The 26,371-nt window shown below is 36.1% G+C and overlaps 3 protein-coding genes across 3 annotated transcripts in view; 1 reads left to right on the top strand and 2 right to left on the bottom strand.

Annotated features, from left to right (window-relative positions):
• LOC136810559 (codanin-1-like) overlaps positions 1-26,371 on the top strand; it is a 39,863-nt gene that overhangs the window by 9,310 nt on the left and 4,182 nt on the right. Inside the window, exons 5-7 of the mRNA XM_067067121.1 lie at positions 20,397-20,470; positions 20,953-21,042; positions 22,685-22,730. Coding sequence (XP_066923222.1) covers positions 20,397-20,470; positions 20,953-21,042; positions 22,685-22,730 — 210 coding nt within the window. The remainder of the gene's footprint in view (positions 1-20,396; positions 20,471-20,952; positions 21,043-22,684; positions 22,731-26,371) is intronic.
• Positions 7,743-8,601, bottom strand: LOC136810536 (myosin heavy chain, clone 203-like). The gene has a single exon (XM_067067101.1). It carries the CDS (start codon positions 8,538-8,540, stop codon positions 7,743-7,745), a length of 798 nt encoding a protein of 265 aa, XP_066923202.1. The 5' UTR covers positions 8,541-8,601.
• On the bottom strand, positions 13,716-18,613 carry LOC136810467 (uncharacterized). The gene is made up of 8 exons (XM_067067025.1): positions 18,525-18,613; positions 17,980-18,052; positions 16,417-16,560; positions 16,102-16,192; positions 15,612-15,844; positions 15,170-15,328; positions 14,884-14,974; positions 13,716-14,218 (listed from the first exon to the last, which is right to left on the bottom strand). Exons 2-8 carry the CDS (start codon positions 18,041-18,043, stop codon positions 13,993-13,995), a joined length of 1,008 nt encoding a protein of 335 aa, XP_066923126.1. The 5' UTR covers positions 18,044-18,052; positions 18,525-18,613; the 3' UTR covers positions 13,716-13,992.

The raw sequence follows: 26,371 nt of genomic DNA on the forward strand, positions 1-26,371 counted from the left end.
TTTGCTTGAGGTATGTATTACATGCTACATTTTGGCTGGGTTTAGATTCAAACCTAGGAATACTGTAAGAATATTTCAGGATGATTTTTTCCAAAAAGTTAAGAATATTCATGATGAATTGAAATCGATTTTTTTCAAACAATGACTTAATTTACTTTCTTGTATATCATAAAAAATATAAAAACTAGCCTTTGTCTTTTATTCGCTATGCAAAATCTTTAAAAAACAATCTTTTCTTTCATTTCCCAATGAAAATGACCAAAAGCAATCTTGTATTTGTCAAAGGAAATAAGTAATCTTTTGTTTTATCAAGGGATATTTCTGAATGCAATCTCTGTATTCTATTCTCAACTTCAGTTGAGCTAGATTCTGACAATCTGTCTGTCTGTCTATCTGTCTCTCACAAAAAACTTTAGGGCAGGCTGGAGACTTCAAACAAAAAATGGTTGGATTCGCTGAAATTAGAGAAACTTGTTCCTTATGTGAATATCTTGTTCCTTATGTGAATATCTTGTTCCTTGGATTTTTTTTCAATAAGTTTGATGTTTGGGGGCTGAGGACGAGCTTTTCACCCAAACGAGGCTAACACGTTGAAGCAGCCTGGAGACTTCAAAAATTGTCAGATTTGCCTGTTCCTTCGGTGCATTTTTTCATTTTTCAAAAATTTGAATTTTCGAGGCCTGGACACGATTATTTTGGTTTGTTTTGCTATAATCGGGTCTATGAATAATTTGAAGCCACTGAAGTTGATTCCAGTGCGTTGCGTATGTTCGACCTATATTTTCCAAGGATACAGTTCCTTGAATTTTTCATCAATTAATTTTTACGTTTAAAAAAATTTCATTTAAGAAAACAGATTTCACAATTAAAAAAAATCCAAAAACAGGAATTTTAGGAAATGGCTATAGTGTTCTCAAGGATCTCTTCCCCTCAATTAAATAGTAGTAGACACGAAGACATTTTATTCGTTTTTGTAATTTTCTTTCTTTGGATGGAAAACTGAAAATTTCTACAAAAATTATTGACGGTAAGATAGATGTTGTTTCCGCCTGCTCTTTGATGTTCTCAGAGCTTCAATGATCTTGAAGACGGGCTTGGTGTTGTTTCCGTCTTTTGCTTCACAGGTTGTACCGGATTTCAGCTTGACCGATAGCAGGGATCTAGATGGTTTTCCTCCTGACCTGACATCAAATGTGTTTTATAAACTCAAATCAAGCGTTCGTTCGATTCAGCTGCAAGGTGTGCTTCAACGCCGGAGAGGATGTCGCTTTCGAACATAGCGCTGATGCTTTTCACTAACTCCTGACTTTGGCTCAAACGATGAAGACTAGAGAAAACATGAGATTGAAATTTTCCTTCTTGGTGCTTCTCCAAGTTTTCTAACTTGAGAAGGATTTTTCTCTCACGTGCTTGGAAGCGAGATTTGAAGTCTTCATACATTTTGATTGTGTTTTGTTGTTGGAACACGGTCACCTTCAATTCGGGGATCAACTTGGTGGTTTTGGCTGATTTTATTTCAGCGTCTTTGTAAGTTTTCTTGAGGTCTTGGACCTGTTGTGAGAGCTCCTTATTGATGAATGACTTTTGCGTAATGAAGTCAGCTTGTTGATCAATGCGAGATTCCAAAGATCGAATCTTGTGATCAGCTTTGTCTAATTCGTCCAACATTTCAGCGCTCAATGCTTTCACCTTGTTGACGCGTTCTTCTTGCTTTTGGCATTCTTGTTTCGATTCAACAATCTTTCGTTCACTTTCTACCTGCTTCTGTTCCAAGTTACTCGCTTTTTGAGTTTGTTTTTGAAGTTTTTCTTCCAAAACTTCCATGTTGTTCTGACTTTTGGCAAACTTTTCCGTCATCTCGACAAGTTGTTTGCGCAAGTCTTCAATGGTTGTTTGTTGGTCTTCATTGACCAATTTCAATTTTTTGTTTTGATCTACTTCATGTAGATACATCAAACGATATTCCTCAGAGAAATTGATACGATAATCAGCAAAATTTCTCATTTTTAATCAATATTTCGACGATAATATAGATAAAATTTATAAAATTCACCTTTTGCTGCACTAGAGACAAAAGTTTAAAAGGCGATTGAATGGTAAAATATTATTTGACGTCAGTTTTATTCAAAATTTATTTTTTTGACGTCACTTTTTTACGTGAACTTGTCTTAGGCATTGAATACATCAAACTGGAATTGATGGTTTGTTCTCCCGGGGGGGGGGGGTACTTAGGCAAATGGGGGGTACGGTATGTGCCGCCCTTAAGGGTACCTTTTTTGGACTTCCAAAGTTGAAAAATCAGAAAATCAAATTTCAGTCCCACTAAGGGTCGGAAAAATAGGAAAATTTCAACTTTTTACCCCCTGAAAGATCGAAATTTGGTCAAAATTGGTCAAATTTGTCCAGCTAAGGGTCGTAAAATTCCCAAAATTTTCAATTGTTTTCTCCTTTTTAGTCCCGGTAAGGGTCCAAATTTCGTAAGTCGGGTGGCACCCCCCCCCCGGTCAGCTCGCAACCCTAGTACGCCCCCCCCCGGGGTTATTCTGGTTCTAGTTTTGTGTTTCCATAAGACCCAATAAATTCATAAAAAAAAATCTCACAGTCGTTAAAGTGTTATGAAAAATCCATGGGTCACTTGTTGAATTCTCAACCAGCTTCCAAAGTTGGTAAAGAATCAGCCAAAGTTCATTTAACTTGCCAGGTTTTACACTAGCATTTGTAAAGGAACCGCCTTCTTCCAGCTGGTTAAGAATCCGCCCCACCTGTTAAAGAAGTTTCTCCATCCTGGTTAAGAATCCCCTGACTTAGCAATAAAGGACTCTCCCAATAATTGTTTAAGAATCCACCTGACCTGGTAAAGGACTTTCCCCATTCTTGTTAACAGTCCGCCCAACCTAGTATAGAACTCTCTAGTCTTTGTACTGGTGAAGTTTGTCCGACCCATTAAAGAAATATCCTCATACTAGTTAAGAACCCGCCCAACCTGGTAAAGAATTCTCTCTCGTAATGGTTAAAAACCTGCCCAACATGGTAAAGAACTCTCCCTCGTAATGGTTTAGAATCTGCCCGACCCATTTAAGAACTCTCCCCCATACTGGTTAAGAATCCACCTGACCTGACGCGTCATTTTGGGGCAATTTTTCACTACTTTTGCGTGACGAATAAATTTTGACTATTTTCATGTTCGTGATGAGAGCAAAAGAAATTGCAATAGGGCGTGATGTGGGGTGCCGCTCGGGAGCCTTGGTTGATTCGTCTTCAATATCTATAACGTGAAAGCGTTCAAAATTAAGTAGACGGCTCCCGTTGTATAGTAATAATAGTTTGACTAAACTTAAAGGGTTTTCATTCGGCTTTCAGAAGGCTCTAAGAGCTTTAAATATGCTAAAAGATTAGTGCGATTTCGACTTTTTTAATGAAATTTTTCGTGAGCATAAACTTTCGCGAATCGGAAATCGCCTTGTTAAAAAATTTCATAGATATCAACCATAGCGAATAAGGTTTAAAATGCGCAAAAGCTTCTGGTCGTGAAAGCTTATACACCTTAGATTTTTTATGTTTCTTTAGTAGAGGTTGATCAGAGAGACAGTTCACTGTAAGCTTGGATCTAAAATTCACATCTTTTGATTATGTTTTGAAACACTGCCTTATGTAAAGCACAAAAAGCTTTGAACATTTACAACATATGAGTCAAATTTTAGCTAGAATATTCAGTGTGAAACCTCAACCATGAATTGGCATAAAAGCCTGTAGCTCGGGTGTTAAACATCTATTTTGGTACCATTAGAAAGATATTTTATTCTCCGTTTAAAAACATCGGTGCACATAATGCCCTTTAAAGGCAAGTTGTCAGGAGCTTCAGGCATAGGTCAACTCCATTGACGTGTGAAACATTCATCCAACAAGCGGCACTTTGTGCAGTAGATCACGTGACGAAATCACTTTTCTATACCGTGAACATCACAATTTGGTTTTCACTGAATAATAACCTTTAAGGACAGTTTGTATACATTTTATCGCGCATTGCTTCAGGGTAGCCAAAAATGATTTCGCTGAAATTAGCCACACCTGTTTCTTGGATGAATATCTCAGGGGACATATTTTTAATTTTTCAAATTTGATTTCCAGGCCTGGGCACTAATCTTTTGGTTAGTTTTGCTACAATTGGATCTATGAATAATTTGAATCTATTGAAGTTGTGCCCAGTGCGTTGAGCACGTACGATCTGTCTTTCCCAAGGATACAGCTCCTTGTATTTTTCATCAATGAATTTTCACGTTTAAGAAAATTTCATTTAAGAAACACAGATTTTAGACTTAAAAAAAATCAAAAACAGGAGCCTAAAGAGGTATAGTGTTCTCAAGGATCTCTTCCCCTCAATTAAATAGTAGTAGACACGAAGACATTTTATTCGTTTTAGTAATTTTCTTTCTTTGGATGGAAAACTGAAAGGTTTTATTGACGGTAAGATAGATGTTGTTTCCGTCCGCTCTTTTGATGTTCTTAGAGCTTCAATGATCTTGAAGACGGGCTAGGTGTTGTTTTCGTCTTTTGCTGCACAGGTTGTATCGGATTCAAGCTTGACCAATAGCAGGGATCTAGATGGTGTTCCTCCTGACCTGACATCAAATTTGTTTTGCAAACTCAAATCAAGCGTTCGTTCGATTCAGCTGCAAGGTGTGCTTCAACGCCGGAGAGGATGTTGCCCTCGAACAAAGCGCTTATGCTTTTCACTAACTCCTGACTTTGGCTCAAACGATGAAGACTAGAGAAAACACGAGATTGAAATTTTCCTTCTTGGTGCTTCTCCAAGTTTTCTAGCTTGAGAAGGATTTTTCTCTCACGTACTTGGAAGCGAGATTTGAAGTCTTCATACATTTTGATCGTGTTTTGTTGTTGGAACACGGTCACCTTCGATTCGTTGATCAACTTGGTGGTTTTGGCTGATTTTATTTCAGCGGCTTTGTAAGTTTTCTTGAGGTCTTGGACCTGTTGTGAGAGCTCCTTATTGATGAATGACTTTTGCGTAATGAAGTCAGCTTGTTGATCAATGCGAGATTCCAAAGATCGAATCTTGTGATCAGCTTTGTCTAATTCGTCCAACATTTCAGCGCTCAATGCTTTCACCTTGTTGACGCGTTCTTCTTGCTTTTGGCATTCTTGTTTCGATTCAACAATCTTTCGTTCACTTTCTACCTGCTTCTGTTCCAAGTTACTCGCTTTTTGAGTTTGTTTTTGAAGTTTTTCTTCCAAAACTTCCATGTTGTTCTGACTTTTGGCAAAATTTTCCGTCATCTCGACAAGTTGTTTGCGCAAGTCTTCAATGGTTGTTTGTTGGTCTTCATTGACCAATTTTAATTTTTTGTTTCGATCTACTTCATGTAGATACATCAAACGATATTCCTTAGAGAAATTGATACGATAATCAGCAAAATTTCTCATTTTTAATCAATATTTCGACGATAATATAGATAAAATTCACAAAATTCACCTTTTGCTGCACTAGAGACAAAAGTTTTAAAGGCGATTGAATGGTAAAATATTATTTGACGTCAGTTTTATCCAAAAAGTTTTTTTTGACGTCATTTTTTCACGTGAACTGGAATTGATGGGTTGTTCTAGTTCTAGTTTTGTGTTTCCATAAGACCCAATAAATTCATAAATAATCTCACAGTCGTTAAAGTGTTATGAAAAATCAATGGGTCGCTTGTTGAATTCTCAACCAGCTTTCAAAGTTGGTAAAGAATCAGCCAAAGTTCATTTAACTTGCCAGGTTTTACACTAGCATTTGTAAAGGAACCGCCCTTTTCCAGCTGGTTAAGAATCCGCCCCACCTGTTAAAGAAGTTTCTCCATCCTGGTTAAGAATCCCCTGACTTAGTAATAAAGGACTCTCCCAATAACTGTTTAAAAATCCACCTGACCTGGTAAAGGACTTTCCCCATTCTTATTAACATTCCGTCCAACCTAGTATAGAACTCATTATTCTTTGTACTGGTGAAGTTTGTCCGACCCAATAAAGAAATATCCTCATACTAGTTAAGAACCCGCCTAACCTGGTAAAGAATTCTCTCTCGTAATGGTTAAAAACCTGCCCAACATGGTAAAGAACTCTCCCTCGTAATGGTTTAGAATCTACCCGACCCGTTTAAGAACTCTCCCCCCATACTGGTTAAGATTCTACCTGACCTGAAGCGTCATTTTGGGGCAATTTTTCACTACTTTTGCGTGACGAATAAATTTTGACTATTTTTTCATGTTCGGGATGAGAGCAAAAGAAATTGCATAACGGCGTGATGCGGGGTGCCGCTCGGGAGCCTCAATTGATTATTCTTCAATATCTATAACGTGAAAGCGTTCTAAATTAAGTAGACGGCTCCCGTTGTATAGTAATAATAGTTTGACTAAACTTCAAGGGTTTTTCTTCGGCTTTTAGAAGGCTCTAAGAGCTTTAAATATGCTAAAAGATTAGTGCGATTTCGACTTTTTTAATGAAATTTTTCGTGAGCATAAACTTTCGCGAATCGGGAATCGCCTTGTTAAAAAATTTCATAGATATCAACCATAGCGAATAAGGTTTAACATTCGCAAAATTTTCTGGTCGTGAAAGCTTATACGCCTTAGATTTTTCATGTTTCTTTAGTAGAGGTTGATCAGAGAAACAGTTCACTGTAAGCTTGGATCTAAAATTCACATCTTTTGATGATGTTTTGAAAATTTTAAGAAACACTGCCTTATGTAAAAGATAAAAAAAACTTTGAACATTTGCACCATATGAGTCAAATTTTAGCTAGAATATTCAGAGTGAAACCTCACCCTTGAATTGGCATAAAAGCCTGTAGCTCAGGTGTTAAACAACTATTTTGGTACCATTAGAAAGATATTTTATTCTTCGTCTAAAAACATCGGTGCACATAATGCCCTTTAAAGGCAAGTTGTCAGGAGCTTCAGGCATAGGTCAACTCCATTGACGTGTGAAACATTCATCCAACAAGCGGCACTTTATGCAGTAGATCACGTGACGAAATTACTTTTCTATACCGTGAAAATAAATCACTGTTTGGCTTTCACTGAATAATAACCTTTGAGGACAGTTTGTATAGATTTCATCATGCATTGCTTCAGGGTAGGCAAAAATGATTTCGCTGAAATTAGGCACACCTGTTTCTTGGGTGAATATCTCAGGGGACATTTTTTTAATTTTTCAAATTTGATTTCCTGGCCTGGGCACTAATCTTTTGGTTTGTTTTGCTACAATTGGGTCTATGAATAATTTGAATCTATTGAAGTTGTGCCCAGTGCGTTGAGCACGTACGATCTGTCTTTCCCAAGGATACAGCTCCTTGTATTTTTCATCGATGAATTTTTACGTTTAAGAAAATTTCATTTAAGAAACACAGATTTCACACTTTAAAAAAATCAAAAACAGGACCCTAAAGAGCTATAGTGTTCTCAAGGATCTCATCCCCTCAATTAAATAGTAGTAGACACGAAGACATCTTATTTGTTTTTGTAATTTTCTTTTTTGAATGGAAAACTAAAATATATTACAAAAACTATTTACAACGGGATAGATGTTGTTCCGTCCGCTCTTTTGATGTTCTTAGAGCTCGATGATTTTGAAGACGGGCTAGGTGTTGTTTCCGTCTTTCGCTGCACAGGTTGTATCGGATTCAAGCTTGACCGATAGCAGGGATCTAGATGGTGCTCCTCCTGACCTGACATCAAATTTGTTTTGTAAACTCAAATCAAGCGTTCGTTCGATTCAGCTGCAAGGTGTGTTTCAACGCCGGAGAGGATGTTGCTCTCGAACAAAGCGCTGATGCTTTTCACTAACTCCTGGCTTTGGCTCCAACGACGAAGACTGGAGAAAACACGAGATTGAAATTTTCCTTCTTGGTGCTTGTCCAAGTTTTCAAGCTTGAGAAGGACTTTCCTCTCACGTGCTTGGAAGCGTGATTTGAAGTCTTCATACATTTTGATTGTGTTTTGTTGTTGGAACACGGTCACCTTCAATTCGTGGATCAACTTGGTGGATTTGGCTGATTTCTTTTCAGCGGCTTTGCAAGTTTTCTTGAGGAGTTGGACCTGTTGCGAGAGCTCCTTATTGATGAATGACTTTTTTCTAATGAAGTCAGCTTGTTGATCAACACGAGATTCCAAAGATTGGATCTTGCGATCAGCTTTGTCTAATTCGTCCAACATCTCGGTGCTCAATGCTTTCACTTTTTTGACACGTTCTTTTTGCTTTTGGCATTCCTGTGTCGCTTCGACAATCTTTCGTTCACTTTCTGACTGCTTCTGTTCCAAGTTACTCGCTTTTTGAGTTTGTTTTTGAAGTTTTTCTTCCAAAACTTCCGTGTTGTTTTGACTTTTTGCAAACTTTTCCGTCATTTCGGCAAGTTGTTTGCGCAAGTCTTCAATGGTTGTTTGTTGGTCTTCATTGACCAATTTCAATTTTTTGTTTTGATCTACTTCATGTAGATACATCAAACGATATTCCTCAGAGGAATTGAAACGATAATCTGCAAAATTTCTCATTATTAATCAATATTTTGATCAAAATATTCACAAAAATTCACAATATTCACTTCTGCCGCACTTGACAAAAGTTTAAGGCGAATGGATAGCAAAATATTATTTGACGTCACTTTTATTGGAAGTTTTTCTTGACGTCAATTTTTCCTTTGGAGAAATGATGAAATTAAATCAAAATATCTCCCTAAGAGATACGGAATCATATGAATACGAGATGCAGTCTCTCGAGAATGACGGAAAAGTTTGCAAAAAGTCAAAACAACACGGAAGTTTTGGAAGAAAAATAGGCGTTGTGGTATAGTGGACATCAACCTTGATTCCTGTACAGGCGACCAAGGTTCGATTCCCACTCACAACGGTTCACTTGGCAAGTGAACAAACCTTCGCCCGGGTCAACCCATGCCATGTGAGGGGAATTGGGTAGTCAGTTCAAGGTGCTGACAGGATGCTTACTCAAAGCATCTATAGTTGCGAGAATGGGCTCCCAGAGCCTCCTGTAACTCAACCATAATTAGCCACATTCCGTAAAAGGGCCTGGTAACTAGCTGTAGGGACTTTTTCGAAGATATGCGCCATCTTGCGAAAATTCCAAACCAAAACAAGCCAAGATTGAGAGGAAAAGTTAGAGAAGACTGAAATTTTTAGCAGATTGGAGTTGTTTTCACAATCCACAATGAAAAGTAGCTGCAGTTCCAGCTTGTGTTTTTGTGAAAGACTCTAATGGTAACCCTATTAAATTCCATCGTTTGCAAAAGGATCCTGAATTGTGAAAACAGTACAAAAAACTTTTCAAAACAGAAGGATTTGGAAATTTGGTGTCATATGTTCTGACCATTGGAGTTTGTTTCAGATCATCTTCTAATGATTTACCAGATGTTATAGTTCCTGAATCCCAATACAAACTGATCAAGAAAATTAAGTATCAACGAGTAAAGAAGCGTTGGGTTTTTTATCTGGAATTCTATCAGTTTCAAGAACAATGACGTGAACAATGCTATGGAGAAATAAGCAAGCAGTACATAATCGAAACCCTAACAACAACCAGGAGGTTGACCATCAGGAGATTTCTTTTGATAGTTGCTCACTTAGCTTTGTTTTGGTTTTAGTTTTGGTCTTGGCTTTGTTGAACACTTTACTGACAGCTCGATGTTTAATAGCAAATAGTATATACGAAGGGTACAAACACATCAAAGGTCATGCTTCAAGGATGAGGTTGCAGAAGACATTATTTATGTGCTGGCTTGAAAATTAATGCCAATAATGGAATATAATGGACGTCTTTATAGAACTGAATTCTGAGGTTCATAAAAAAATTACATATACAAACAATATGAGGGTCCTCAAGATTATTGTAGTCAATCAGTCAATCACGGTATGAATTCTCCACCCCTAGTTTTGAATTCAGGATGTGTATTATATTATTTTCATTTGCGTAGTCGTAAAACTTTGCATACAATTCAATCCCACTGTGGACTGAGACAGCGAGATTGAGCCTATGGTCACACTGATCAAATTACAACATGGGATTTACAGTTAAATGACATTTTTTTTATGGAACTCTTGGAATTCAAGATTGCAAAATAAATTTCAAAACAGACAAAATATTTTTTTGTATCAACAAGAATTTCTATTTGGTGGGATTGTTTGTAATATATTTGTAGGTATATATGTAATATCTTTAAAATGTAATTCATGGAAAATATTTTATGACTTTAATATTTAAAAAAACAAATTTGAAAGAAGATCTTTCTCACTCTATACTGCCCTCTTTACACACTTTTCTTGTTATACAAAGTACTAATAGATAAAACTCTCAAATTTTTTTTGCTCTTTTGCTGTTTGCTTTTCATTAAATATTTATACGGTTTCTCTTTTATTTGGTCTTGTTATTATTATACAGAGAAAATAACGATTTTGTTTAAATTACTGTACTGAAAATTAATGGTTTTTATGAGAGAAAGCAAAGGACACACTTTTCATACTAATTCCGACTAAAATTTTAATGTAAACCTGATAAAAAGGTTTAGTTGTTGCATGGTACCCTCAAAATCCTAGATCCGCCCCTGATTCCTCAGCTTCTTCTTTGCTAAATCTGTTTATTTTTCTTATAGTACCTTATAGTGCTCAGATTTGCTCAGATCCATAAGCCGCCTAACTGAAAACGAAAGACATTTGGCTAAAGCTTCAGATGCATCCGGCTGGACTTAGAGTTTTTTTCAAGTTGAATAGTGACCAAAGGGGGTCTCGAACCGGGAACCTATAGTTTCCGAAACCAATGCCCTATCCACTGGGCCAAACCGGCTGCCGAAAATCCGTTATTTGGGGTTACTTATACGAAGGTCTAAGTACTATATATATATATAAGTCTGACTGACGAGTTAGGCTAACTGTTATGATCGCCATTACTCCAAAGAAGCCACCACACGTGTGCACCGCCGGCCGGGTGAGGGGTTAGGGATGTGCACCAGGGTGGCTTCGCCACCCTGGTGCAAATCCCTAACCCTATGCTACGCGCTACGCGCTCCGCGCGGTATATGCGCGCGTCCCGCGCGGCCGGATGCATCTGAAGCATTAGTCGAAAGTAACGAAAGTGAAATCTACCATTTTGAAAAATTTATCACTACACGCCAATTCGACGGAGAGAGTTATATCGGATCACCCAAAGTTACCTTCATTTTTTTATTTTTCATTTTTTTATTTTTTTATCCACGGATCGCTGATAGTCACCTTTCCGGGGGTTTTGTTGTTTGGAATTGATTAAACTAACAGTTAGGTAGGGTCAGGGTTGCTAGTAACGGCTTGTCACTGTGCCGGGTGCATACTCGGCGCCTTGGGCCCCGCAGGGTTGCTAGTAACGGCTCGAATTTCAGTCAGGTTTAAAAAAGGGGTACTTTTACCCATATTATAATAACATTACCCCCGTCTTTTGCTAGTTTGGTATAATATGTTATGAATTGCGTGGATTTGCTGTGCGGCGATGGCTCAGTGGATAGAGCGCTGGCTTCCGAATCTGAAGGTCTTTCTTTGGTGGTGGTTCGAATCCCACTCGGTGCGAAAATTAGGTTGGTCGAAATTGATGGACAAATGATTGACAGGTATGAAAACTCAGTCAGAAATGAGAAACTAAGTCTCAGAAACTCAGAAACTCAGACAGTCAGAAAAGAGAGAGACAGGATCAGAGATAAGAAAATAAAAAAAAAACATGAGGGTACTTTGGGTGATCCGATGTAACTCCTTCCCAATTCGACCGCGTCCGCGGAATGTGGCTAATAGAAATAGAAATAGAATAGAGAGATCAAATACTTCGGCTCTGTCGGAAAGTCCTGGTAGGATCTTCTAGTTTAGGCTCTTGCATCATTGTTCAAAAAAGATATCTTATTAACTGTTTAGTCTCTATAACTCGAACACGCACGGGGAACACAAATCTGTTCGAGTTAAGAAAACTTCGAGCTATGGAGTAAGGTTTATAAGGCATTGTTAAATCAAGGGACAATAAAACTTGTTCGAGTTAAGGATACATTCGAGTTATAGAGGTTCGAATTATTCTTCTGCTGTCGCCATCTTCTCCTCCACTGCCACCACCGCTGCCGCCTAGAATGACCATCTATTCTATTAACAAATTTCACTCCCTGTACAAAATTGAAGATAGTTTAGAAAATATTAAAAAGCTGACTTCATGAGTTTTAGCTGATTTGAGCGAGATAAACCGGGAAAGCCGGAGAATTATGGCTGTGAACAAACAGCTGCAATTCAGGTTATATCAACTTGAAAAAGACACAATGGACATTGAATTGATGTCTATTGTTTACAAAAAGTGTTTACAATTGGGCCTTCCACTTTCACACCTATACTGAAGTTGAGCCCAGTGCTTTAGCAAGTTACAGTGATATAACGCATACCTTATCGGGGGAAAAAAATGTCGGAGTTTTAATTAGTCGGGGTTTTTTTTCGTCGGGGAAAGCCTTTGTCACCTAGAGGCATTTTCGTCACTTTCCTTTCCCCAGACCAAAATTTCAAATTCGTCACTTTTCCCCTACCAAATTTTTTTAATGTGGTTTCCAACAAAATATAGAGCATAAGAAAAAATTATCAAAATTGTTAGTAATGCTCATTACAACATTGAATTACTGCTACAAACTACTACCTTTTCTTGCTGCCAAAAATGCCCAGAATTGAGGGACATTTTCATAAAAACTTTGTTAATATTTGGATTTTTTAAAGACTTGACCGACGACCGACATTGTGTTACTATTGATATTTTTTATCAGACCATTGTAGTTTTAACTTAGCTTGTTGTGTTTATCGGGCAAAAGAACTTGTTTGAAAAAGTCATTTTAATTTTTCTGTTAAGAAACATCCCTGGAAACGTTTACAATGGAAAACTACGATAGTAATCCTTTTTTCTGTTGAAATTCGGTGGAAAATCTTGGTCGGGGATTAAAAAACTGGTTAAAAGTTTTGGACGGAGGGGGGGGATCAGGTAAAAGTTTTGGTCGGGGATAAAAAAGTTGGGTCAAAGTTTTGGTCAGTTGATAAAATATCGGGGGAAAATAATTCGTCGGGGGGAAATTTCGTCAGCCCCTCAAAAGTTTCGTCACTTTCCCGACATTTCTTTCCCCGATAAGGTATACACATATATACATAAGTATATATGTAATAAATACATATACGTGCCGTGGTATAATGCTCATCAACCTTGATCCCTGTACCGGAGAGCAAGGTTCGATTCCCACTCGCGGTGATTCACTCGGCAAGTGAACGAACCTTCGCCCTGGTCAACCCATGCCATGTGAGGGGAATTGGGTAGACAATTCAAGTTTGCTGACAGGACCTAATAGACGGGGGGTTTGGAATAAGCAGGGGGGGGTTGGAAAGAATCTCAAAACTTAATAAGCGGGGGGGGAGTTGGATTAAAAAATGTGCTGGCTGGAAAATTTTCGAAAATGAGACTAATACAGCAGACTTAGGGAAAAAGAGGTAACTTTCAAAAAATCAATAAGCGGGGGGGGGGGGGTTGGAATAAGAATTCCTGGGTGGAAAATTAATTATCGCCCCCCGGCTATTAAGTACCCGAGAGTAAACCAAATAGATGGATTCAATCTATCGATAAGTTGTTTCTAACCTCGCAAACCTACTGGGAAATTTGATGAAAAGAAGTAAATAGAAAGTACCTTATTTCTATAGAGTAAATATTTTCAGTGCTTTTATTTTATTAATTAGGCTTTAAAAAGAACAATAACATTATAAGATTTGATTCCCCTCTAAGAAAACTACAAATATTACTTAGGTCTATGGTATTCCTTTGACGTTATGCACATAATCGGTAGAAAATTCACCGGCAAAAAGTAACAAAAAGATTGCTTTAGGACGAAACTTTTCATCTAAAAATGTTTTCTTCGACGAATTTTCATCCGATCAGGTTTCAGCTAGGAAGCATAATGTACGGTATATTTATTTAGACAGGTATTTGTATGTAGCCACTGAGTACAGTAGGTCCGTTGGTCTTGGTTCGTTGAGAATGGCGAATCCATGTAGGTTTTGGGTTTCCTCTGTAGCCGATGATGGAATGCGAGCCACGATAACCGGATGAATAGCTAGCTCCAATAAGCGCCAGAGCGTTTTTACAATCATTGTTGAACTTGCTATTTGCTTCATCTTGGATGGCTCCCAACACAATTGTCCTGTAAGAAACGGGGGTATAGATACAGTGGCTGATCATTGGGGTGCTCAAAATTTATCACGGTGAGATTTTATTTCCTTATTTATAAGGATTATGGATTAAAGAAACACTCTCTGTCATAAATAGATCTTATCGGAGTTTTAGATTTTTCTAAAAAAAAATAGAATTCACTCGAGGAATTCCTAAGAGATTTCTTTTGTAATACTCCCGGAACAATCCCACAATGCAGCGCTTTTTTAGAAAAATAAAAAACTCCGATAAGATCTATTTTGAACCCTCCTTATACCTGCTACTGAAGTAGTTATTGATTTTGACAATATCCTTTCTAAATGTATGGCCATGAAATTATTATGAGCTTGTCAGGATGCCTCAATCACTAGATACTTGTGAGTTTAACCTTTTTTGTGTCAGAATTGTGTCAGATAATGGTGTTTTGGGAATACATTTCGAATGTGTAAATGTTATTGAGAGTAATTATTCTATTCGAAAACGAGGCCCACAATAATTCTGAGAAAATCTCGAAAATAATGTATTTGTTTAAAGAAGATTCGTTGGGGGACTGGGTATGGGTATTGCCATGTTGAGCTTGGAATTATGTGTATACTATGAAGAGTATTGAGTTTTTATTCACTATTTAGATGCATTGTTAAGATATTTTTGACTTACTGTGGGTTGAGTGCTTTGATCCAGTCATACATTCTCTTACAGTTGATGGAACAGCAAAAGGTGTCAAATGAACGGCTCTCCAATACCAATCCTTAGAAAAGAGTACGATATTTGATTATATTCTCAACCTTGACAAAAAAACGGAATCAGCACCCTCAAATTTAGTAAAAAAACATATCTAAAAGTCAGTGACAGACATTTTGATAAAAACTAAAAAGGCCACGGACTAGAATCCGAAAAGTGAAAGAGCAGAATGAGAGTTTGCTACCACCATTTTGTTTCGTACCTGATTTCGAGTTGATAGCAACGAAATTGTATCCACGTCCTCTTGGTGCGAGATTGGTGGCGAATTGGTTGTTCAAGTTGATTCTGGCAACTCCACATGTCCCTGAAGGGATGCCAGGATCTTCACAGCCTTGTGAAAAGACACGATAACTGATTCCACCTGTAAACGAGATAGAGAGGTGTGGAGATGAATATTTCTATTTCTTCTAGTGCCTTTCCTTCATTTCATGCCTTTGATATCGCTTAGTAGTTGTGCTTAACCATGATTTTGATCAGGTTTTGTTTTAGTCATGAGTAAAATGGATTTTCAGTCATTTTCCGGGGTTATAAACTATAATCACGATGTTTTGAATTTATAAAATTTAACCTTAGCTGTGACTATGTATACTATGATATTTGATTAAGGAAAATTCACATTGGGGTAACAATCGCTCTCCACTTACCAACTGGTATTTGTACAAAGCCGCTCATCCTCAATGGCCCTTCACTAGACAGTAATTTCTGTTGACGAGCCCAGTATGGTTTAGGGAGTCCTCGATAACCAGCGATAGCAAAACTACCACGATATTGCCTTTGGAATGGTTTTTGACCACCGATCAATTCTAAAGCTTTATCACAATAGCCTGGAACGAACTGAACTGATCCTTCGTCTTGGATTGCACCCAACACAACAGTTCTAAAGAAACAAATTACATTTTCGGGTTACTGTAGGATAATTAATGGTGGTCTCCCGTTTATAAAAGCCTGGCATAGTACCTTTTTGTGTTACAATCGCTATCTAGATATTGTGGGTATTGTCTTGTATTCACATCTAAACACTTTCAATTACAGTAGACCCCCTCTCCATAACTCTAACGTCGAGGGGTAAAATCAGAAATCGCTCGAATGGTTTCAGTTAGAAATGTATATTATTAATTTAGGTCATAAACTCACTGTGTTGGTCGGGATCTGATCCAATTGTACATTTGACGACATGCATCTTTGTTTGCAAATGTATCAAAAGATGCCCGAGAATGGTAATTGCCTGAAAGGATATGTAAATGAATGAATATTTTTAACCCCTGAGTTGCCGGTGAATAGCTATAAAACTATAGCTCATTAGATTACGCTCGTTACTGAAATAGTTTTTCGTGTGACACGCATATAAGAAGCATACTAGCAGCCGGTTAAGTCAAATGTCACTGTAAAGTTTTGGTTTGATAAGAACCTTAGTGAGAAAAAAAAATGAAAGTACTTGATTGAACAAACCTGTTACGGAACTGAAAGCCACGAAATTATATCCACGTCGTCTAAGAGACAACTGTCCACCATTTCTATAGATGGAAGCCAATCCACAACCTGCCACTTTACGGTCATTGCATCCTTCAGATAATATCGAGTATGTGAACCCGACTGTTGAAGAAAAGGAAAAATTGTATTCTGTAATCGTGACATGATTTCATAAAAAGGAAACTATTTCGCAAATCTTAATTATTTGCCTGTTTTAAGGCGTACAAACTTTTGCGATTTTCGCGAATTTTGGCCTTTTTCGCAAAAGTTAATGTCTTTGAAAATTCTTAACAGGGTAATTTGCGAAAGTTTAAGCTCGTGAAATTTTCTTTAGAAAATTGAAAATCTATAAAACTTCGAAATCGTAATAAACATAAAAATTTTCAGCATATTTCTAGCCTTTGACGCCTTCTGTAAAGTCAAAGAATAACCGTTTTTATCGGATTCATAGTCTAGCAAGCTAGACGACTAATTTATACATAGTAGAAATAAAGCAAAAAGTAATGAATGGAACAATTTTAGTCGTCTAGAAACCTTTGTGCACTAACTCCAAACAAAAGAAAAGTGTCAATATTGCAATTATAATTTTTTACCTGCTCAAAATAATTCTTGAGAAAAAAGAATATGTGTGGATTTGTGTATTGAAAGTTTTTCATTTGAGTTGATTTCGTTTTGAGAGTTTGTTGTTGCTTGATAAATTGTTTTCTCGCTACGCAAGTTTCAGCGTAGCTAGCCCCTGTATCTATAAGGCTGGAACACCGGATTCTTCCAGTCGTTTATACAAACTAAATCCCGTATTATTATTATTAGTATTGGTATTATTAGTATTACTAGGCTTCTGCTCATCCTCTAGCGAAAAAAGTTTCTTCTTTCTAGTTTCTATATAGGAGATATATCTATAGAGGTTTGCGAATCAAACTATAGTATTACACGCATTATAAACGACTCCAGTCTATCGGATTCAAGGAATTTTCGTTTAAAAATTCTCATTTTTAACCAATGATTTGCGAAAGTCTATTCTCGCGAAAAATATTTTTTCCTGAAATTCGCGAAAGTAAATGTCGTGAATTTCGCGATTTTTGAACTTCGCGAAAGTTTCTGCTCTCGAAAGTTTGTACGCTTAAAGTATTACTTTTGCTTGTGATGATATGTCAGAGATGTGGGAAAATGTCAGTTGTTATCATTAACGGAGTGTGATGGCTTTACATATTTAGAACTTAATGGTTAGGCGAATGAGCAGTTGGCACCCCTAAGAAATATGAAAATACGGGAGTTTTTTACCCCTAACCCCTACCCCCGCTATCATCCTATTGATCTTCGCTTACACGTCTTTTTTTACAAGAACATCCAACAAAATTTTTAAAGCCTTCGGATGTTCTTATTTTCATCATTTTTTGAGCATCTTTGTCCATTTTCCTAAGAAATTGAGTATTTTAGAGTCCTCAAAGCCTTAAAATATTCTCAACTTGTTCCTAACATTTTGGCCATCGAATCCTTACGTTTTTATGTAGTTTGTTCTTATAAAAAAATGAGGATACTCACGTGGTACATTCTGTGTGTTGACCACAACCAAACAAGCCAATAACAAACAAACAAACAGATTCATCTCTTCTTTCTGAAATGGAGAAAGTGTATTGGAATCTCCCAGAAAATCTTTGTACACGGGAATGGAGGATATATTGGATATTTTGTCCGAGGGGGGAGGTAGTGAAAAATCTGCAAAATTTGCCTTGTTTTAGGGGCCTGATTAGGGGTGATTTTGAATGTCCGGGGGGTCAACTAATGCTTTTCCGGGGGTGAGATCCGTTGTCCGGGGGTAAATTTCCATTTTTCTGCCGGTTCCCCCTCCTGCAATAAAGGTGAATTGCGGAGATTGTAATGACTCCCACATGATTCTCTTCGATTTACACAAAGTTTCGAATTACAGAGAGTATTTTACACGACTTTTCAGCTGAGAGGACTTATTCGAAGTACATAAATATTTGAAAAATAGAGGTTCAAATTTATAGAGAGTTTCCTGTAGCAATCGTCAGTAATGGTCATTGGAGACTTAAATGTGTCATTTTAAGAAAAATAGCTTCACTTACCTTGGATCAATGATGATGTTCGTCTGTGAAGTTTATTGAATATTTATGATTCCATAGTTAGTTTCTTTTCGATTTGCACCTTTTATACCCCTTTCAAAAACGCTTTTTTTTGAAATAACCATTTTAATGACTTCCTGGTTGCTGTGAGCACACGTGAAACTGTTTCCATTTAATTAATTTTAATATCACGATATACTATAATTATCCTCTTTTTCTTTGGATACTTTTCCTCGTTAAAGAAAGTGAAACCACTTTAGATTTTTGTTGCTAAATTTGCTCACTCATGTAGCTTGTTCATTTGTTTTCATTCGTTGGAATTTTAACGATCATTATAACGTGTTCTTGATTTATACTCCTTTTTACAAGAATAAATGAATTATTGTTGATGCTCTGCTGTTCTTATTGTTTGGTACTTTGAGCTCAAATTGTTCTCATCCTGTTCTTATTTTTAGGGCAAAAAATTGAGGTATTTTAGGCTTTATACTGCTCTATTTATAATAGTTGTGACCATTAATTTGCCAGCAGAAATTCAGGTTCAGGGTTGTTCTAAAATTGTCCTTATTATTCAGCCTTTTTTTAGCCTCATTGTTCTTATAACATTGTTCTAATAAAAAACAAAGAGTGTAACAGAATCTTCGTTCTCCAGACTTTTATTATTAGAATCTTTTCACTATTCAGATTGTTGAACAGCCCAACAATATTTATACCCCGGTGAGACCGTCGCCCCATTGGAAAGTTTCGTCCCCAGTGGGAAAAATATCCTACAATTTCAGCCCTTCACTGGGAAATTGTGATTAGATTTAATGATGGACAATTTCAAGTACTAAAATTCTTGGTATTAACTGATTGATGATGGACACGTTTTTTTCCTTAAAATGTGCATCTCCATTTGGCACACGTGGTTCATCATGGCATATTTTCTGTCATGGCGAAACAATCAAACCACATTATTAATCCAAACTACCATAAAACATGTGTTTCGTTTATGGAACATTTCCTTCCTAATTAATTGTTACTACAATATTCTGATAATCTCTATTAAATGTTGTATTTTTTATGAAGAACGTCCTAATTTTTTACGCCTTAAAATGCTCTTAATCTTCACCATTTATTTAACCAGTATTTTTGTGAAATTTCCTAAAAAATGAGTGTTTTAGAGACCGCAAAACATCAAAATGTTCTTTATTTGTTCTTAATACTTCGTCAGCCGTAGAAGACTTGTGTTCTCAGATAGTTTGCGATTTAAAATTCAAATGAAATGGAACGTTCTTGAGACGTTCCTGAACACTCGCGGACGATCATTTGTGTCCCATGGTCAATATTGAACTCGATAAGAACTTTGTTTTTAGAACGTTCACGAACACTCTTAAAGACGCTACATTTTTTTTTTTTATAAGAGCATCTAAAAATTTTGAAGTCTTCGGCTGTTCTTAACTTTTTGGGTTTTAGGCCTAAAAATGTTCTTAACTTGTTCTTAACATTTTAGCCAACGAAGCCTTATGTTCTTATATAGTTTGTTCTTATAAAAAAACGTGTACTAGACTATTGAATAAGGGGAAAGTTCGAAGAACGTTCGGTATCATTTGATTAACAGGAACGTTCCATCTTATTTCTTGTTTGTATTTAAAGTCGCTTGTGATGACACCTTTAATCAAACGAGTAGATGATTAGAAATTAACGGGTTTGTCGGTAAAAAATAAAAAAATAAATCGCTAATATTCAGGCATGGTAACTTTTCCAACATTTTAGTCTGTTAATAAATAGCAACAATAGGTTGCTCCTTAACAAAAAAAAAGTTAAACTAAGTTTATAGGTTCATCGAGTTAAATCCCAAACTGGACTTTAAAGCTTTTCTGTTCACCTTTATTTCAGAATCAATTGTTGGACGGTTTTTTGAAGTATGCTCCTAACCACGTCAAAGACTGCATCAATTACGTCACTGACAGGTAGGTGATGTTCCTTTTCCTGAATGCAATGTTGACTAATATAATATAATGGTTAGGATTCTCAACATCAATGGTTACAATTCTCAAACAATTTTTATTTAGCTGATGACTGTCGTCCATACGGACGGCATGAAACTTAAAGTTCTGAATAATGAATCAAAGTCTCTTTCTTTTAAATTGAACAAGCTCTGATATCATCGAGCATTCTCAGCAGATAGAAGAAAATAGACTTGAATTCTCAACATAAAAAGTATCTGGCTGAGGGTTAAAAAATGTTCTTAAAATGTTCTTATTTTTACCATTTTATGAGTATTTTTGTGAAGTTTCAAAAAGCCTTAAAATGTTCTCAACTTGTTCTTAATATTTTGGCCGTCAAATCCTTATATTCTTTTATAGCTTGTTCTTACAAAAAGGTATGTATTTAAATGCTTAAATGGAAAACGATTTAGGAAATTTTAATTTAATTTTATTCACAATTTCAGACTGTTCATTAACCTGAAGCATTTCATTTGTGAGCATATATTTGTGCAGTGTCAGCAAAATGCACTAGACGAAATGAAAAATGACTTTGTGTAAGTAACCTCTTTATGTAGCGATGTTTGAAACAAAACTTTTTAAAGTATGTGGCCCCCAAAACGTCGATCAAATTTAAGATTTCTCTCAAATCTAGAGGAAAAGACTTTTTACAAAAGTTTTTGCTGCATGAAAAATTTTAACATCTCTACTTTATTTCCCAGAAGTTCTTTTTCAAAATTTTCAATTTCAACAATATTTTTCAATCGCTTAAAAAGAGGTAGCTTTTTCTAATGACCCCCAAAACGGAGTTTTGAAATTTTAGCGATTTCTCGAGATATCTTTAAGATATGAATACAAAATTTTGACCATAGTTTTGAAATATGGTTTAGAGGGTTTTGGGCATGAATTTGTTTGATAAAATTTTTACAGTATACTCCTGGTTGTCAAAACGCAGGTTTGAGGCCCCCTCGTAGGTGTAATTAAAATCAAATTATTAAGCCCAGTGGTAATAGGGGGAGAAACTACGAACATGTTTGTGTTTTCCTTTAAATTTACGACCCGATAGATGTAAAATTTATGATGTTTATATAATATTTCAAGATTTTCGATGATGCAAAGTCCAAACTAAAAATTTAGAAATTTTCAAAATTACAATTTTGATAACAACGTCTTAATCAAGTTTTTGAAAACCAATCTCTCTTGAAAATAGTTCCATTCATGTATGGAATATGCTGTGAAAATTTTAGAAAAACAGCTTAACTGAAACTGAAAATATTAAGCTTTAAAGGTATTTTTCTCCTACATTTTGCAAAATAAATGACAGAATTTGCCGTTTTTGCTGATTCAGCGAAAATTTTTAAATTTGATATTAATTTTTTGTTATAAACTATTATTTCAAGCTGATAGGAATGGAATTCCAAGATTCTTTGCTGTTTCTCATAATTAGGATGTTCGGTTTTATCAATGCTGGTTCTTGGACCCCAAAATACTGATTGACCTTTAAGATGCTATATCTTTTACCCATCCTCTAAAGTCACATATATATCTGCATTTTCTGAAAGGCATTAGGTGTAGAAAGTTTCCTATACCCCATTTTCATGACTTATTTTCACTAGCCAAGGAGCTAGAGTGAGTTATATGCAATTTTTATCTTAATTTTGGTGTTGAAATATGTCCTTCAGACGCAAATATGTTATTTTGAATCTGTCTCCAACCATCAAAAACATGCTTATTTTTAAGTATGACCATCATTCTTTCAAAATAAAAAAAAACGTCTAATTCTGATAAATCTACAGGTCAAAATCCTCATTTTAATGACGACCTACGTTTTGGGGGCCATATACTGTACTGTCCAAGAAGGAGAATAGATTTCTTCTTTGACTCTTTATCAGCTTGAATATTCAGCCATTTTATACTTTTTTTCTATTGTTCTTACTGTTCGACATTTTTAGCCTCGTTGCTCTTATATATAATTTAGGCGTACAAACTTTTGCGAGAACAAAGTTTCGTGAGGCCGAAAAATCGTGAATCTTTCGCGAGCATTAGTTTTCGTGATTTTTGCGAAATTTTGCCTTTTTCGCGAAAATTAGTGTCTTAGATTCCTTCAAGTGCATTCCTTCATATTCGCAAAAGTTTATTCTCGCAAAAAGTATTTGAGAAGTAAATTATTTTACGTCCATTGTTCTTTTCAACCATTAGAACGTCACTGGATGAAAACGGTGAAATAAACAAAGATAATCTGAAGGTATGTTGTTTTCTAACTTTCCTGGAATGATTTAAACCCATCTGTAGACGAAAATCTGCCCAGTATAGATACAAATACATGATATTTTTTCCGTCTGCGCTGTGAAAGATTTTTTGTTCAAATGTCCATCTAAACCTAAGCTTTCCATCCATACTCAAAAGAGCTGTAATAAATGGGTTTAAAATGTTCATTTTTTATCATGGCAATATAATTAGATAAAGCAATTAATAATGGTATGATTTTCGGTTGTTTTTTACGGTGGCCTTCATTTGGCTTGAAGTGTCATCTCTATTAGTCGCTTTTCGTTGAAATATCCTCTAGTGTTCTTACGAGGTTTGAAGACGATGATAAAACACGATTTTCCATACAAAAACAACAAAATGACAATACAATTAAACAAAACCATCACACATTGAATGAAATCTCTCTCAAAGACATCTCGAAAATGTGTGATCGGGAAACTTATGGCGAATGTCATGGTAGTGATCATTGTACCATAAACTAAAGACATTGCATTGTTCATTGGTCCTGGTAAATAACGTCCTCTAAAAGCTTGGATCAAACATAACAATTGATAAACAATGAAAAGAATGAACAATAAGGTGGCGTGGTGTGAAGTATTGCAAAAGAACAATCTCTGATTCTGTTTATGGTTCAAAATATGTTCGATTCTTGGAGGTTCCTGCAGATAAATAATCGATAAAATCACATTTGAAACCAAAACAAAAAAGAGGACTGTGAAAATTTGAACAGCCATTGTTCGTTTGATTTCGTTTGAATTCAGTCTGACGGTTGATAGGAATGCGTTCAATATTTTCTGTGATTTCGTGAAAACGAGGCCAACATTCAAAGAGTAGAGAATTGTCAAAACAAGGTTTCTTTGGATGCATGTTTCACTGGTTTTGGAAGGGATGAGATATAATGCACAAGTTGAGCATAAAGTTACAATGATTATGATCAGATGAAAGAAGGATATGTTAGTATCGGCTACTTTGACTGTCGGTGTTTCTTTGTATTTAATGAAGATCAACAGAATCATGATTGCCAGGACCAATCCAAAAACTGTTAAAGTGAATATGGTATATTTTTCAGTCCCAGTGAAAACGAAATATTGCTTTGTATAAGGATCAACACATTTCAATCGTTGGCCATCATCAACATTACGAGCACCTGTACAAGGTATACAACCAGGACTTGATTCAGGATTTGGATTGACGTAGTTTGGTGGACACAATTGACATTTCCAACCATGTTTCTCAATAAACAGATCACTGCTCTCGTTGAGCAAGCCATATATTTTCTCGTAGCCTGGTCGACAAGTCACTTTCAAACATTCTAGACTTGAAGTTTTGTTTTTAAGAAAAGAGTGGTACAAATCTGACAGTTTGTTCTCGATAGAATGAGTCTCGTTTATCAGTACTGTTCGGTTGTTTATGGTGTATAAAGAACTCCGTATCGCAAATTTACGGTGAAACCCCATCAGAACTTTATTCGAAATTGGATTTAGGAATGTTTTCGGGCTCTTTAAAAGTGAATATATTTGATCGAGATTGTTTTCAATGGTAAAAGCTTTGGAGAATTTTGTCCTTGAAAACAGCAAATTGTACAGGAGAAAGCTGACACGGTATTGCGTCTCTTCATGTTCTGACATGTGTAGTTGACTATCGCTGACTGTACTATAAGTAAATTGTAGTCTTAGTCTCAAGTTACTGTTGATGGTTATCCAGCTCGTATGAGAAATATTCAATCGACACCCAAAATCATGCATAATGAAGCTCTTCTGTTGGTGCTGGAGTCGTGTAAGTATGAAAAGTATTACATTTCTTATGACAGTGTCGGAACTAAAAACAACAAGAGCTGTTTGATTGGATACTATCCGTTTCAAAAAGGGAACGACTTTTCGGACCACGTGTCTTGTTACCCCTCTCTTAACTGTGATATTAACGATTTTCTTGCGCAGACAAAATTTCTTGGTACTTTTCAATAGTTCATAACTGTTATCGAAATACTGTCTCATGGGAAACCTTCGATTAGGTCTTTCAATCAATAGAAATGTCAAATTTCTCCATTGTAACGTCTCGATCAACTCGGAGAGATATTTCGAATAATCCTGGGAAGATTCAATCATGTAGTTTTCATCACAGCTCACAGGAGCACATAATTTCACAAATTTGCTCAAACTGGTCATTTCTTGAATCGTTTTGGACATTTCCTTTGATACATAAGCATGCAAAAGAAAAATATTCTGCTTCAATAAATTTGTATGTTTGCTTCTTCGGAAGAATGTTTCATTCAGGAGGATGTTTGTAAGAACGTTGACCAATCGTTCTGTGCTATTGCAAACGTCAAAGCTGATAAACTCGATATTGAAGTATGGTTCTCGTTTGAAATCGTCCCTTTCGTTTTGATATATTAATGGTGGTAGCTCAGTAACTGCTTTCTTATACTGCGACGCCTTAATATTGAAGTCAGATTGGTTTCTTTCATTTTCGCAAATGGAAAATATTCCGACTGAATTGAAAGTTTTTTCTTCTGCATCTTTGAGATAAATCAACAGCAGCAATATGAATGTCTTGGTCAGAACCATAATATTTTCAAATTTCGTGTTTTGTTTTTACACTGAAGTTTGATTGTTCTAGTTATCTTTGGTGATAAACAAGGAAAACAAAATAAATCACTTGCCGTCAGAAAAGATACTATACTTTGAACCTAATGTTACAAAACTATACTCCGATCACTCGCGCAAGTGGAGACCGGCCTTAAGACGTCAAATCCTTACTCATTTCCCCCTGACCGATACGGCTGACTTTCAGATCACGTCTTATGATAAACTTTAGACTAATATTTTATCCTTATGTATTAAAAGAGAAATATCTTTGCTGTTTTCAATTAAAATTTGTATTTGGATGTTTCTCAGTATAGTGGGTGAAAAATTAATTATTTTCACAATGAGGAAAGAAATGGGAACCTTTGATTAATTAGATCGAACACCGTGTTTGTTTTCTCTTCTGGAAAGAAAATAATTCATTTCCAAAAGAGAAAACGAAAGTTTTGGGATTGTCGGGGTGTTTCTGAGATTGGACATCCACTCCCCACTTACATAGCACCAAATATATAAATTTACTTCCGACATGCTAAAAGCTCTGAAGGTTGAGGAAATTTGGAAGGTTTAGATTACAAAATTTTGGCTGACCGCGCCATTGATTTTGCAGCGGGAGGTCTAAACCCCAGCCCACAGGGTGATAATCTTTCGTTTCTCTTCCATTTGGGGAAACTCTCCTTGAGATAAATTTGAACCATTGCGGGTCTTGTTATCATAACTATTTCGAAAAACATTGGGCCATTCCATTCTATATTCATACAGGGGGTGGATGGACATTTCTGGGGGGTAATTCGAGCATAAATTCCATGGGTCTAAAGAGTGTTTTTCCATTTTTCAAGAGGGTAAAAAATTAATTTAAAATAATTAATCTTTTTTAGTTCGTCCATCGTCACTTTAAGGTATTGAAAGAGAAGTTTTCCAAGGTTTTTTTTTCATCATTAATTTCTTGATCTCTAAAAGTATATTGGTTCTTCTTACAAGAAATTGAAATATTTTATTTATATGTAATGTACCGGGTGCACTAGCCTAGAAATCTAAG

Source organism: Clytia hemisphaerica, unplaced genomic scaffold (assembly GCF_902728285.1).
Source record: "Clytia hemisphaerica strain Z4C2 unplaced genomic scaffold, Clytia hemisphaerica genome assembly, whole genome shotgun sequence".
Taxonomy (NCBI): Eukaryota; Metazoa; Cnidaria; class Hydrozoa; order Leptothecata; family Clytiidae; genus Clytia; species Clytia hemisphaerica.